Genomic DNA, 15,332 nt, shown 5'->3' with positions numbered 1-15,332 from the left:
GAATACAGAGCCCTGGTGAAGAAGTTAGTCAAATGGTGCAAGCTGAATCATCTGCAGCTCAACATCAGTGAGACAGAGGAGGTGGTGATGGACCTTTGGAAGACTAAACCTGCACTGCTCCCTGTTACTATTGATGGTGAAGACATGGATGTGGTGAGGGCCTACTAGTACCTGGGGGTGCACCTGAATGGCAGACTAGAGAAGAGCACCAACACAGAGTCTGTGTACAAGAAGGGCCAGAGTCACCTCTACTTTCTGAGGAGACTGAGGTCCTTTGGAGTATGCAGGCCTCTCCTTCACGTTCTACCAGTCTGTTGTCGCCAGTACAATCTTCAATGCGGTGGTGTGCTGGGGCAATGGCATCAACATGGGTGATACCAACAGGCTCAATAAACTGATTAGAAAGGCTGGCTCTATTATAAAAGTCAAACTGGACACACTGGAGGCTGTGGTAGAACAAAGGACCCTACGGAAAATCCTGGCAATTCTGGACAATGTTTCCCATCCTCTGTACGCCATCTTGCTTGAACAGAGGAGCAGTTTTAGTAATAGACTAAAACAACTGCACTGCTCCAAAGAGCACTATATGAAGTCATTAGGTTCTATAATGAGGCAGCCTATAGCTGGGGAAATTATGACCCCCTTCCTATAGGACTGTTCGAGGTAACATTTGTTATTCTTTCTTACTTCTCTTCTAAAATTTGTTTATTTGTGTACTTATAATGCTACTGTGACGCTGTAATTTACTTTGGGATCAATAAAGTATCTACCTATCTATCTAATGTTAGGTTCCAAAAGGATGATGGCAGGGTACATGAAAAATATTTTTGCTTTTACCAAAACTAATTAGACCGTAAGACATTGGAACAGAATGAAGCCATTCAGCTCATTGAGTCTGATCTACCATTCCATCATGGCTGATTTATTATTCCTCTCAACCCCATTCCCCTACCCTGTCCTCTAACTTTCGACACCCTGATTACTCAACAACCTATCAAACTCCCCTTTAACTAAACCTAATCACTTGGCCTGTGGCAATAAATTCCACAAATTCACCACCCTATGCCTAAAAAAAATCCTCCTCATCCCTGTCCTAAAGGGATGTCCCTCTATTTTGAGGCAGTGCTCTCTGGTCCTAGACTCCCCCACTATAGGAACATCCTCTCCACATCCACCCAATCTAGGCCTTTCAATATTCAATTGGTTTCAATGAGATTTCCCTCCTCATTATTCTAAACACCAGCAAGTAGAGGCCCAGAACAATCAAACACTCCCTTGGTGTTAACCCTTTCATTCCTGGTATAATTCTTGTGAACCTCTGCTGAACCCTCTAATGCAAGCACATCAGTTCTCAGATAAAGGGCCCAAAACTGCTCACGATACTCCAGGTGTGGTCTGACCAATGCCTTATAGAGTTTCAGCATTACATCCTTAATTTTATATTCTAGTCCTCTCAAAATGAATGCCAACATTGCATTTGCCCTATCAACTCAACCTGCAAGTTAACCTTTATGGAATCCTGCACGAGGACTCAGAAGTACCCCTGCACCTCTGAATTTTCTCCGTTTAGCAAATAGTCCATGCCTTTATTCCTTCTACTATAGGGCATGATCATACACTTCCCTGCACTATATTTCATCTGCCACTTTTCCCATTCTCCTAATTTGTCAAAGTCCTTCTGTAGACTCCCTGCTTCCTTGACACTACCTGTCCCTCCACCTACCTTCATATCGTCCACAAACCTGGTCACAAAGGACATATAATGTGAAAAGAAGCAGGCCCATCACAGATCCCTGCAGAACACCACTAACCACTGGCAGCCAACCATAAAAGGCCCAATTTTTTTCTTTTGCTTGTTGCCATTCAGCCAATCTTCTATCCATCTGTCTTTCCTGTAATACCAGGGTATTACAATATATTATCATGTTCCTCCAAGTACCCCAAAACCTTATCCTTATCTGTAGGCAAAAAGTAGGTGTAGTATCAGTCATTGAAAACTGCTGTGATGTTGTTACACTCCCTCTGTGTGTTTTGCCCAGATGATAAGTGTCATGCTTTTCCTGCGTATACTTATGACACTGGGGCCACATGTTCTGTTAGAACATTACAATCAGTCCACTCCCTCATTTATTTCTGTGTAACCTTTTCAACTTCATTTCACTCACATCAAACAAAGCAGACAAAAAAAGCTGCCATATACAGCACCTTTCATAAACAGAGAAAGAGAAGTGTGAAAGAGAAAGAGAAAGGTGTGGCAGAGAAGTTTTTAATCTGTCACTAAGGAGCAGAATGCCAGTGTCAGTCATGTATGCACTGCATGGAGTAGAGTGTCAGTGAGAAATGTATTGGAATTCATGACCATTATGAATTTCAGATGAATTCCAGATTTCAATCTCTTTTAACAAGAAGAGGGATCACCCATGCCCTAAGCACATCCTCTGCCTTCTGATTTTTCCCCTCCCCCTATCACCTACTAGCCTCTGTCCCACCCTTCCCTTGGACTTCTACAGCCTGACAAACTTTGATTATTCTGTCCTGGTGCAAGGTCTCAATCTGAAACATTGACATACATTTTCGGCCTCCACAGATACTGGTTGACTCACTGAGTTCTTTCAGCACTCGGGTTGTTCACGTTCAACATAATGTTGGCAGACTGAGCCGTGGTTCTGAGCTTCTGGAAGCAAAATTTACCCTTATTTTATCTTGTGTGCCTGGAATATGTGAAGGTAGATTTATGATAGGGTTCCAATGCTGAAATTTGCATTGATGGGGTGGTGATCTTCCCAAGATTCACCTTGGCAGCATAAAATGGCTACAAGACTAATACACACACACATTCTCCTTACATATGAATTTTATGTTGACACCAATTCCCATTGGAAGAGGAATTATCTCATCCTAATCAATATCCTGTCTCACAATCATCATTATAAAATTGAGTAGAATGTCAGGTTATTTATTGAATTAGCAGAAACCCAAGAGACAAACTATGATTAAAAAGTCCTTTCATCCTAACATTTGGTGATGATCATTTGCATTTAATTCCTTTACTAGTTACTAATTGTAGGGAACCTCAATGTTACAACTTTGCATTATTTACTATACTTGTCTATATCACAGCTGTAACACAGCTTTCAACAGTGCTGTGGACACAACTTTATTGCAGTTCCACTTGTATTCCATGATGATCCCATGCATCTGATATTGAGTCTTTACATGGAAATTTGTGAAGTCTTCATTGGTACAGTACCCAACATATCTTGTTCAAAATCAGTGGTACTTGGGTCCTAAATTACATAATAAACCTTGATTTAATATTTATTATTATAATTTGAAGCCCGCTTCGAAGTCCCATTGGGAAACTTGCCACTATATTTTTCAAAATTTTCTCATTTCAATAACGCAGCCTGGTGGATAAAGACTGGATGTTATGCCTGTATTCATCACTAGCTCAAATTTGCATTTTTGCCCAGAATTTTAAATCTCCCTCCTGGATGTTAATCTTCCTTCTGATAACACTATCTAAACTAGTTACAATCTTATGTACTGCTCTAAACACAAAATACACTGCAGATGCTGTGGTCAAATCAACACGTACAAACAAGCTAGATGAACTCAGCAGGTTGGGCAGCATCCGCTGAAATGAGCAGTCAATGTTTCGGGCCGAGACCCTTCGTCAGGACTGAAGAAGGAGGGGGCAGGGGCCCTATAAAGAAGGTGGGGGGAGGGTAAAAAACCAATCAGAGGAAAGATCAAGGGGTGGGGGAGGGGAAGCAGGGAGGGGATAGGCAGGAGAGGTGAAGAAGGAATGTAAGGGGAAAGCACTATGGGTAGTAGTAGAAGGCAGAATCATGAGAGAGGTGATAGACAGCTGGAAGAGGAGGCAGAGTGAAGGTGGAATGGGGGAAGGGAGAGGGAGGGAACCGGAAGTTGGAGAATTCGATGTTCATACCAAGGGGCTGGAGACTACCCAGACGGTATATGAGGTGTTGCTCCTCCAACCTGAGTTTGGCCTCATCATGGCAGTAGATGATATCCAAATGGAAATGTGAAGCAGAGTTAAAGTGGGTGGCAACCGGGAGACCCTGTCTATTGTGGCAGACGGAGCCGAGGTGCTCGACGAAGCGGGTAGTCTCCTATCCCCTCTCCCACCCTTGATCTTTCCTCTGATTGGTTTTTCACCTAGTACCTTCCACCCTCCCCCCACCTTCTTTATAGGGCCCCTGCCCCCTCCTTCTTCAGTCCTGACGAAGGGTCTCGGCCCGAAACGTTGACTGCTCGTTTCAGCGGATGCTGCCCAACCTGCTGACTTCATCCAGCTTGTTTGTACATTATGTACTGCTCTATTTGCTCAAATGAAAACAACCTGTTTCTCCACCATAACTTGGAGATAAAATTTAGATTTGAAAAAATAGTTTAAATGAAACTTCACTTGCAGCCTGAGAGTACAAGTAAAACTCATGATTTTTATTTAAGAATGTAGTTTAGGTTCAGAGTAATCGATAGCAACAGAACATCAGCTCTAGTATAATGAACCTAAATGATGTTGAGGAAGCAAAAGTGCCATCTTGTGGGGGTGAAGGGTCGCATCCAAACACTGCGTTCAAAGAACTTGTTAGCAGTGCATGTAGTATTGACTTATTCAGCGATTGACCCCCCTTTGGGGTCTTAAGGAAATCAATGACCACATCAAGAACAACATCTGGAGGGAAATGTTGAGATTGAACGCAGCCTACTCTTTATTTGTGTGTTCCTTCACATGCTGAGCAGCTCTTGAGTCATCTTGCTTTGTAGTGGCAACAGATTGGAACAGTTTGTGAGAGGCATCCAATGGGTAGTAGACTGAATACACATTTGGCTCTCTGCATGTCTTGTCTGTTCAGACACATGGTAAATCTTCAGTCATGGAACGCCCTGATGCAGCTGCAGTCACAAAAAGATTAGATTGATGACACATTAATTGATCCAATCTAAATAGTTACTTATAATTGTTATAAGTTATGAACTGTGCTGAAAATTAGCTTTGCAAAATTTGAGGATTTTCAAGTTTTAGTATATTGAGTTATTCTAGAAAAACAAGTGTACAAATTAGTATGAAGATTTCTGATCTGAAAGATGCTACTATTTCTAAAATTGACCAATTTAGAATAGTTTGTACTGAATACAGTTTCCTATTGGATTTCTAGTTGGCCCTTCAGCAAGCAACCAGACTGAAAATCCAAAGTATTGAATGGTCTTAATAGGAGCTATGATGTCATGCTCTCTAAAATATCGAGCTTTCAGATACTAATTGTGATACAACAAGAGACCATTTGGCTCTCTGGGTTCATGTTGATTCCAAGATGGTAATCTCATCAATTCCATGCCCCTCCCTTATTTTCTTGTTGCCCTGCAACTTGTTTTCTTGCATTTTCTTTATCTTCCTATGCCCATTTTTGATTCTTTTGCCATTTGTACTCAAAGTTAATTGACAGCACATGTTTAGAACATGGGGGGAAATGGAGTATGTAGTGGGAACCCCTGCAGTCACTGGCTATAATTCAGTATGGAAGCAAGCACCTCATCCCAATTCACACAGTACACAAAGTCAGCATGAAACCCACTTCCCAGGAACCATGAAGCAATTGCACAAACTGCTGTGCCACTTTGCCAACTACAGATAAATATGCAAATCTATAAGAGGCCTATTTTGGCAATACAGATTACACTTAATTTTAAATGATCAATAATGTCTTATTGCCATGATCCTGCCTGGAACTGTCTTTGAAAACTCTCCTACGCAAGTACAGTATTTGTATCTTACTACAAAATTGTTTCTTTTAAAAAAACCATGGTTTAGAACAAATGCACAATCAATCACACATTTAAAAATAATTCTGACTAGTAGAATCGGCTAACAACCTAAATCAGTAAGCAAAATCTTTAAGAAAAGAAAATGTTAGGAAGGCTAATATGCATTTAAGAACATGGTGTAAAAGTAAAACCAAGGACTTGTTACTATATAACTATTATTTGCCAATATACCTTAGTAACAAGTACTGGTTTTGGAACACCCATCAGGTCACAAAGATGATTCCGTTGAGCTCGCACAGTGGGAAGGTCAGCATCCCTGCAGCCAAAGAACATTTTAGGCAAGTTAACCAGTTATAACAGCTTTACAAAAGATTACATTCAGTGAGCATGAACCATAACTTCTGTTAATTAAAGCAACATTTTAAAGGAGCTGGAACAATCAACAATAACACATTTATAATATAAATAATTCAGTTACTGAACCTTAACCTTGGATGACATTCAGGCACGCTCCCAGTTAATTGCTCAAAATTAATTCCCTGTATTCAGTAACAAAGATATGAAATTCTTTACATTTAAGTTCAAGGCAGAGAAATTGCAACAGTAGGTTTCAGTCCGTCTATACATGAGGGCTTTAGTTTTTGTAAGTGTTGTAAATCATTAATACCAACAATACAACATTGGAAGATTAGTTATTATAAAAGACTGGAATAATGGAGATATTATTTAATAGTCAAAGAGCCTTGAATGCAGAAATTTGCTGCATTCTTCCAAAGCCTCCACTGCAAAAGAAACACAAAGCAGTCATACTTCTACTATTTTTTAGTATACTTAATTATTTTGTACTTCAAACAGAATGGAAAATTAGTAACAGGAGTGCATGGGTTTCAGAATTCCACCATTATTCAACCTACTTCCAAAACTATTCTAAAAATATTAAGGTTTTTAAAATGAAATTTGTTGGTCTGCATGTAAGCAAGCCAACAGACTTTTGACAGAAATGTTAACTTTGTGTCTCATTTCAGCATCTTCTGTGTTTAATACCATGATAATTAATTTAAATTTACACTGTAGCACTTCACTTAGATTACATGCTGCGGACATAATAATGATGTCAAAGTAGTTTATCCGATTTTCCTAAATTTAGGAGTATAGCAATTCAGCAGCATCAATGGGCTGCAGTTATAGTGTCCATTAATTCAAAGTAGATTAGATACTTCTAAACTGGATTTACAGGAAAATATTCTGAAAATGTTGTGTGATGAAAATTTAATAGTGCATGAAATAAGGAAATGACCATAAGATATACTATAAGACATAGGAGCAGAATTAGGCCATTCAGTCCATTGAGTGTGCTCCGTCATTCCATCATGACTGATCCCAGATCCCACTCAACTCCGTACACTTCTCGTCATATCCTTTGAAGCCCTCACCGATCAGGAAATGATCAAATACACAAGAGCAGAATTCAAACATGGCTGATTTTTCTTACCTTCCCCATCCCTCAACTGCCTGGAATTCTAATTCCTTAAAATATGACATTTACAGATGTAATTTCCTCTCAAACACTTTAAAATGTTTCTATTACACTTTATTCTGCATTGCTATTGGTTTACCTCAGTGGACTGTGTAATGAATTGATCTGCCTGAACAGTATACAAGAAAAGCTTTTCACTTTATCTCAATACATGTGACAATAACAAACCAGTACCATTATTTGACTAGGTTTATAAACTGATATTTCTGACTCTACTTCAATCAGTGCACATTCAACAGTTCATGATGCATCTATAATATTGAGCTAAGATTTGTACTCTTCCACATTTATTATCTGAATATTTTTAATACAATATCCTACTTAGTTTATGAACTACACAGACACAAAAGATTTCTTTGAACCAACATCTGACAGAAATCACAGGCAGAAAAGGATATGAACAATTCAGAGAGATCACTAGCTTGCTGTGGCTCTTTTCTGTAATGTGAGCAAGGCATGCACCATTTCAGCACTAACTGTAAATACCACAAAACTATGACAAAGTAATATGTACAGTTCATTGTAGTATACTTTATAACAAATGCTCAACTAATTTAGGACATTTCTTAAAGGTTATTAATTAAAATGAAGTTAATAAATACAAAACAGATTGAAGAAAATGCTAGCTTTGGTCAATCAAAGCAAATCTCTGTTCTGTCCAAAGCATTCCAATAGTTCAAATACATATATTGGTTCTTGTTCCTGCTGATTGGTTTATGTAACATTAAGTACTTAATTCATTTCAGAACTAGATGCAGTAATCACTCTAACTCTGTTCACAAAATGAACCCATATGAAGTGGCAATACAAATCCCTTCAAGATGAAATGCACTGTCATCTGGAATGGCACTTTTACTTTGATTCCAAACTAACTGTAGCTACGTGGTACTCTATAGAGAAACAGATGCTGTTTATTTTACAACCATCTCATCAATTACATCTGAAAAAAACTGTATTAATACATAGCTTTCTATTCCCAATACCCATTTCTCCTGTGTACGCTCATAGATTCTACACCAAGATTATACCTGCAGCTATCTCGACAAATCACAACTGTTGGGAGACTGGGAAAGCAAAGTTTTGAAATTTTGCAAAATATTCATTAATGAAAACCTTAATTACCTGTTTAGTTTGTATGCTCTATGATTAATGTTATTTAACCTGTTAATATAGTATTAAGTGTTACTGTTTGATTGTAGAAAGAATGGAAGTGTGTAAACATATCAAGGATTCTTGAATTGGACTTTAACCAAAGGACCTAAAAATGCTGGAAGTATTCAATTGTTATTTAAAGTTAGTTGCTAAAATCTTTTCAGGCTAGCTGCTTGATCGCAAACAATAATAGTACATGAACTATAGTTTGATAAATTGCAAAAGAAGTCCTATATTTTGAGTAAATCTTGCCCTTAGAGAATTAAAGAGTTGCCAAGCAAGTTTATAGTCAAGACCTTCCTCCCCCCCAAGTTGAAGGTGGCGAAAAAAATTTAAAGGTTGCCTTATCAGCAGATTGGACCACAAAGAGCCTAGTTAGTGGCCACAACTACCTCTTTAAATAAGTAGGACATTCAGCAGTTCCACTTGTGGCATGTGAAAAACTGAGGCTACTGTGGTGAACTACATATACCTGTCTGGACTGCTCCTGTGGCTCCTCCCACAGACTCCTGCTGACTGCTTCTGTGGCACCTCCCACAGACCCCTGTATAAAGGCGATTGAGGCCTGATGCCCGGCCTCATTCTCCAGGATGTAGTGTTGTTCATTCTTCCAGTCAATAAAAGCCGATATCTCGCTTCTTACGTCTCAGAGTGAGTTATTGATGGTGCATCAGCTACATCCACACTAGACCGGATAATTTTGAAAACGCCGATTTCGCGTAAAAACGATAGGCGTCCGCACTATGCGTTTTTGAAAATATCTCTATCCACATTAAAACGGAGATTTCGGCTAAACTCCTCCTCCTGCGCATACGCGGGACACATCTACCGAAAACAAGCGACATGTTTTGTGTCGAATCTCGCCGTAAAAGTGCGTGTTTGTGTAGTTACAGATTAGAAAAACTTAAAACGACAGACAGCTGTTGCCTCTTGCGCAGGAGAACTTAAAAGTAAAAAAAAAACAAATATTGGAGCGTACGGAGGCAACCGACAGGGAGTTCACGGACAGATTGACCCGGCTGATGACGAACATTGAAAAACTGACTAACTCTGTTGCATTAATTTTGTTAAATTAATGTTAAATTGTTAAATGTATAAATGTTTTAATGTCTGCTTCAGTGTTATCTAGTATTTCCATACAATGTTACATTAGGCTGTTACATATCTATTGTCAGAGAAGTACTTGCATAAATAGGTAAACCACCTTCATATGAGCAAGGACAGAAAACAGAGCAAAGTGAGTATACTTATTTATTCAGTAAGTTATGGGTCAAAGTATTTGGTGAGTACCTTTCTAACTCTTCTGGCTTCAGTCTCGTTGCCATCTGTTCTGAAATTGTTAGGGTTGCGTTCAAGAAAACAATGAAATAGCGTGCTGCCGTCTGATACTGTTTTCAGATTTCTCCGGTTACACTGATCTGCCTGAGCAGCATTTTCAAGAATACCCACCCTGGAAAGTGTTTCTGAAAAGCTTCGGTTTTGGGGGATGAAAACACCGTTTTAGTGTGGACAGAGGGTAAAAACGAAGAGAAAAAGCTTCGGTTACGGATTTATCCGGTGTAGTGTGGACGTAGCCTCAGAGGCCAGTGTATCTAGGTACCTCAGCTCTATTTGATCAGAAACTTCTGTACTTAATTGTGAATCTGGGGGCAAGTAGTGATGGTGAAGTCTGCAGGCAAGGAATACTCGAACACACTGACTGTACACTAAGACTGGCCAACCATTCTCTCCATAAATGCATATTTAAAGTTGCCTATTGTTTTTCACAATTTTTAATACCTGTACTCAACAAAGCAGATACAAATAATAAAACATCCTTTAATGCACTTGCAATCCTCTAAATCCTTCATTTTATTCTAAATTTAAATCCATGTGCCTTTATCTGTTTGAGATTATTTGAAGGGTGCCAAAAGATGATGATTAAATTAACATGAAGATAAACACTTAAGTACTTTTAATACCAGTGTCTTGGTAATTTTGCTTTTCATTTTACAGATATTCAGTAATTCCTCCATCACTCAAGCTGTTGCACTTTGTAGACTAGTGCAAAATCCAAAACAGCCTTTGCTCACAAGATCAATCTTGATAATTTTCATATCTATAGTCTTTTCACTGATCTACATAAAAGGTGGGGCTGGAATGCCTTTCAGTTATTCTTCAGTATTAGTAATAGCTATTCCTTTTGGGGAATGGGGAGGCGTTTAGAACATATTAAGGCCAACTGAGAGTTACAGATTCATAAAAACATCAGAACAATTCCTTTGGATCACCATGCCCGTATCAACCCTTCTATGCTAATCCCATTTACAAGACCATGGTCTGTGACCTTTAATGCCTCAGTGACACAAATGCTTATCCAGATATTTCATAAATGTCCTGAGTTAACCTGCTCCCACTAGCTGCCGGATTACAATTACACTCAGACCCTTTCTAAAATGTTTCTGTATGTTGATTAATTCCTCCACCATCAGCCAATAATTATCTACTTATTCCTCTGGCTACTTACTACATTTGCGGTCATACAGTATTCTGTACCTCTTCTGAGGCAAATAATTTAAATGCCTCTACCAGAATCCAAGCAATCTCCTGCCTCCCACATCAGTATAGTATTCATCTTAGTACCTTGTTGAATTTATCTGCTTTCACAGCCACCAAGATATCTAATGTACTCAAGAATTTCACAGACCCAATTTAAAATGTTCAACTACATTGTCTTTTTCAGTGGATAAAATATTCATGGAAGATCTTGGGTGTTGCCCCTTTGGTCCCTAATGGGCTCCACTCTTTCCATAGTTACCTTCTTAATATACATAAAATGTTTTTAGGATTTTCATTAATCTTATCTGCCAGTGATATTTCATGGTCTGTCTTTTCTTTTTTAAGCACCCCAGCTATACTTTCTCTAGTCCGGAAGGGTGTCCCTCATTTTTGTGCTAACTGACATTGAGCACAGTGCAAGGCCTGCTTCCACAATTGTTGCTACTTACCAGTTGTTGTCGCTAAGGCTTGCCATCACTTCGTCTAATATCGCGGCATCAATGACATCATCATATGTTAAAAGCATTTCATACATTTGGCTGGCAGCTGTCTTCCTTATCTGCTCAAAACATGAATTACAAAACAATTCTCCTCTTTCAATGTTTGAAATATAGAATAATCAGACACAAGTTAACCCTAAACTACATTTATTAACATTTTATTTGTGTAATTTATCAATGCTAGTTTTTCTTTAGGACCGGTGAAATAGGTATTTTAGTGTCATTATGTTTAATATTTCAGAGAATTAAGTGCTAGTATAATCAGAGGCCAACAAATTTTGACTTGATAATAAATTATATTACATATACAGCAAACAATTATGTACTTCAGTGGAATTTGTCTATGCTCATTTATACTCCTTTTATTGACATAAACTTAGTTCTTCAGCACATAATTACTAGTTTTTCTTTCGTGTATTCCCTAGATTACTGTTCAAAGGAACTAAGCTGTTTAACTTAACTTAACTTCCTGCCGGACCAAATTCTATATTTTAACCATCCTTTGAGTAAAGAAATTTCTTATTCCTTCCCTATTGTATTCATTTATAAACTATCTTTTGCTTAAGATCCCCCAATTTGATTCATCCAAAAATATAAATATTTATATCATCACAATATTTGTCATTTTTTATGTGATACCTTATCAAACGACTTTTTTTGAAAATCTAAACATATGACAATTAACTAAAGCTGGTGTGATTAGTCTGTCTCAAAGCTGTTTACTGATTAGTGCTTCCTATTTCAGCTCATCCCGAATAGCAAAAGCATAAGGTCAAGGTTCAACAGGGAAAACCACACTTAGGTCTAATCAGAAAGTTTGCATAGCAATTTGCAAGGGGATCTGCTCAATTTTGCTTCCTTCTAATAAATCAATTTTTCTCAATTAATGAACCCAGAAAGCTTTATAATTAGTTGTTTCATTAACTAATTTGAAAAACAAAAGCACATTGATAGTTACAATTACTAGATTTTTTCCTAATCACTTCCCCTTTAAAGATGACTATAACTGCCTTTGAAGTTAATCCATTTATGCATCTAAATATCTCCATTTCCTAAAATCATGTATTGTGTTCTGTAACTTTTCTTTTCTAAAACATTCGTGTTCAATTTTATTTAATCCAGGGACTGCCAAGATTTATAATTAAGTTCTTGTTATTTTACAGTCTAATCTTACAAAACAGATATAAAGACAACAAAATTTTCAATCTAGCTTGAACTGGACTAAAACACTAATGCATACAGAATTGGGTACAAATATCAGAAAATGCTCAGCTTTGCATAAAACTCCATTTAAGTTCCAGCACATAAGTACAAAGTTTGCAAAGGGCTTCTAAATCCTTTGGAGTTTGTGAAGATTTGGCATGACATCTGAAATTTTGACAAACTTCAATAGATGCGTAGTGGAGACTATATTGACTGGCTGCATCACAGTTTGGTATGGAAACACCAATGGTCTTGAACAGAAAATCCTACGAAAAGTAGTGGAAACAGTCCAATCCATTGCAGGCAAAGCCTTCCCACCACCGAGCACATCTACTTGAAACACTGTTGCAGGAAAGCAGCATCCATCATTCGTGACCCCACTACCCAGAACATGCTATCTTCTTGCTGCTGTCATTAAGGAGGTGGTACAGGTGCTGGTGGTGTAGTAGCATCAGCACTGAACTTTAAGGCAGACGGCCCTAAGTTCAAACACCAGCCGGGTTCCAACTTGGGCAGCAGCAGTATCCGTGTGGAAGAAAGACCTGGCAATCTACTTCCATATCTGTGGTCAATGGGGTCACAAAGAGCTGGACTCGACTTATCGACTGAACAACAACAAACAGGAGCCTTTGGACTTACTCCACTAGCTTCAGGAACAGTTACTATCCCTCAACCATCAGGCTCTTGAGCAAAAGCAGTAACTTTACTCAACTAAGAGGAAATCTGCAGATGCTGGAAATTCAAGCAACACACACAAAATGCTGGTGGAACACAGCAGGCCAGGCAGCATCTATAGGGAAAAGCGCTGTTGACGTTTCAGGCTGAGACCCTTCATCAGGACTAACTGAAAGAAAAGATGGTAAGAGATTTGAAAATAGGAGGGGGAGGGGAAATGTGAAATGACAGGAGAAGACCGGAGAGGGTGGGGTGAAGGTGAGTTGGAAAGGTGATTGGCAAAAGGGATACAGAGCTGGAGAAGGGAAAGGATCATGGGACGGGAGGCCTAGGGAGAAAGAAAGGGGGAGGGGAGCACCAGAGGGAGATGGAGAACAGGCAGAGTGATGGGCAGAGACAGAACAAAAAGGGGAGGGGGGAAAATAAATAAATCAGGGATGGGGTAAGAAGGGGAGGGGGGGCATTAACAGAAGTTAGAGAAATCGATATTCATGCCATCAGGTTGGAGGCTACCCAGATGGTATATAAGGTGTTGTTCCTCCAACCTGAGTGTGGCTTCATCTTGACAGTAGAGGAGGCCATGGATAGACATATCAGAATGGAAATGGGACGTGAAATTAAAGTGCGTGGCCGCTGGGAGATCCTGCTTTCTCTGGTGGACAGAGCATAGATGTTCAGCGAAATGTCTCCTAGTCTGAGTCGGGTCTGACCAATATATAAAAGGCCACACCGGGAGCACTGGACGCAGCACACCACACCAGCCGACTCACAGGTGAAGTGTCCCCTCACCTGGAAGGACTGTCTGGGACCCTGAATGGCGGTGAGGGAGGAAGTGTAAGGGCAGATATAGCACTTGTTCCGCTTACAAGGATAAGTGCCAGTATCAGCGAAATGGTCTCTCAGTCTGCGTCGGGTCTCACCAATTTTACTCAACTATTGAAATGTTCTCACAACCTATGGATTCACTTTCAAGGACTCTTCATTTTACATTCTCAATATTTATTGCTTACTTATTTATTATTATTATTTCTTTCTTTTTGTATTTGCACAGTTTGTGTCTTTTGCACACTGATTGAACACTCAAGGTGGTGCAGTCTTTCATTCATCCTATTATGGTTATTATTCTATTATGGATTTATTGAGTATGCATGCAAGAAAATTAATCTCTCAGGGTTGTTTATGATGACATAAGCACTTTGATAATACATTTACCTTGAATTTTTGATGTCATAAGTTAAAATACGCTTCAGGCACTAATTGCACATTTTAATTGCATCTGTATTTCAAATGGGTGCAATAAACAGCATGAAAAAAATGTATTAACAAAGAAAAATAAAAGAAAATAATTTCTCTTTAAATGCCACCTGCTAAGTCAAATTTTCCTTCATAGCAGGATGCTGTTTTTTTAATAAAAAAATGAATTGAGGCTGGACCCTTTCCAGCGACCACATAAAAGTTACCAGCTGCTGGAGTAATAATGACCAAACAAACAATGCATGGCATAGCTGTTAAATCCCTTTCTGAGCTCTGATGGATTTACTGTCCTCGTGTTTGTTAGGTGATTATCATCAGCCTTACACATTTGGTGTCATGGCAACCAACTACTGAGCCTGAAGCAAAGCATTAACTGTTCCAGATGTAATCTGCTGTCATTTTCACACAAATATAAACCTAGAAATACCTTTCACGCATTTTCACTATTCAGAGTTTTATTATGTTTCAGAGTAGTTGTAGCTATTTCTATTTGATTTGCTTCTTAGAAAAGCAACATGTTTAAATTACATAAGACACCTTTGGTGAATTGCATCATATATTTTTATATTTAATATTTAGATATGCATTTAAAAATTCTGAATTTAAATAAATGGATTATTGCATTCACATTGTGCATTCTATCTGTGCATTTCATGATAACTATGTGATAATAATGTCAG

The 15,332-nt window shown here is 38.6% G+C and overlaps 1 protein-coding gene across 1 annotated transcript in view; it reads right to left on the bottom strand.

The window, feature by feature from the left end:
- Window positions 1-4,446: 4,446 nt before the first annotated feature.
- The window catches only part of tbcd (tubulin folding cofactor D), a 250,865-nt gene continuing 239,979 nt past the window's right edge, over window positions 4,447-15,332 (bottom strand). Inside the window, exons 37-39 of the mRNA XM_073025892.1 lie at window positions 11,470-11,579; window positions 6,025-6,109; window positions 4,447-4,923 (exon numbers count right to left, since the gene is read on the bottom strand). Coding sequence (XP_072881993.1) covers window positions 4,903-4,923; window positions 6,025-6,109; window positions 11,470-11,579 — 216 coding nt within the window. The 3' untranslated portion in view covers window positions 4,447-4,902. The remainder of the gene's footprint in view (window positions 4,924-6,024; window positions 6,110-11,469; window positions 11,580-15,332) is intronic.

Source organism: Hemitrygon akajei, chromosome 22, assembly GCF_048418815.1.
Source record: "Hemitrygon akajei chromosome 22, sHemAka1.3, whole genome shotgun sequence".
Lineage (NCBI taxonomy): Eukaryota > Metazoa > Chordata > Chondrichthyes > Myliobatiformes > Dasyatidae > Hemitrygon > Hemitrygon akajei.
Note: the sequence above shows the minus strand (reverse complement) of the source record. Positions and strands in the feature narration are given on the sequence as shown.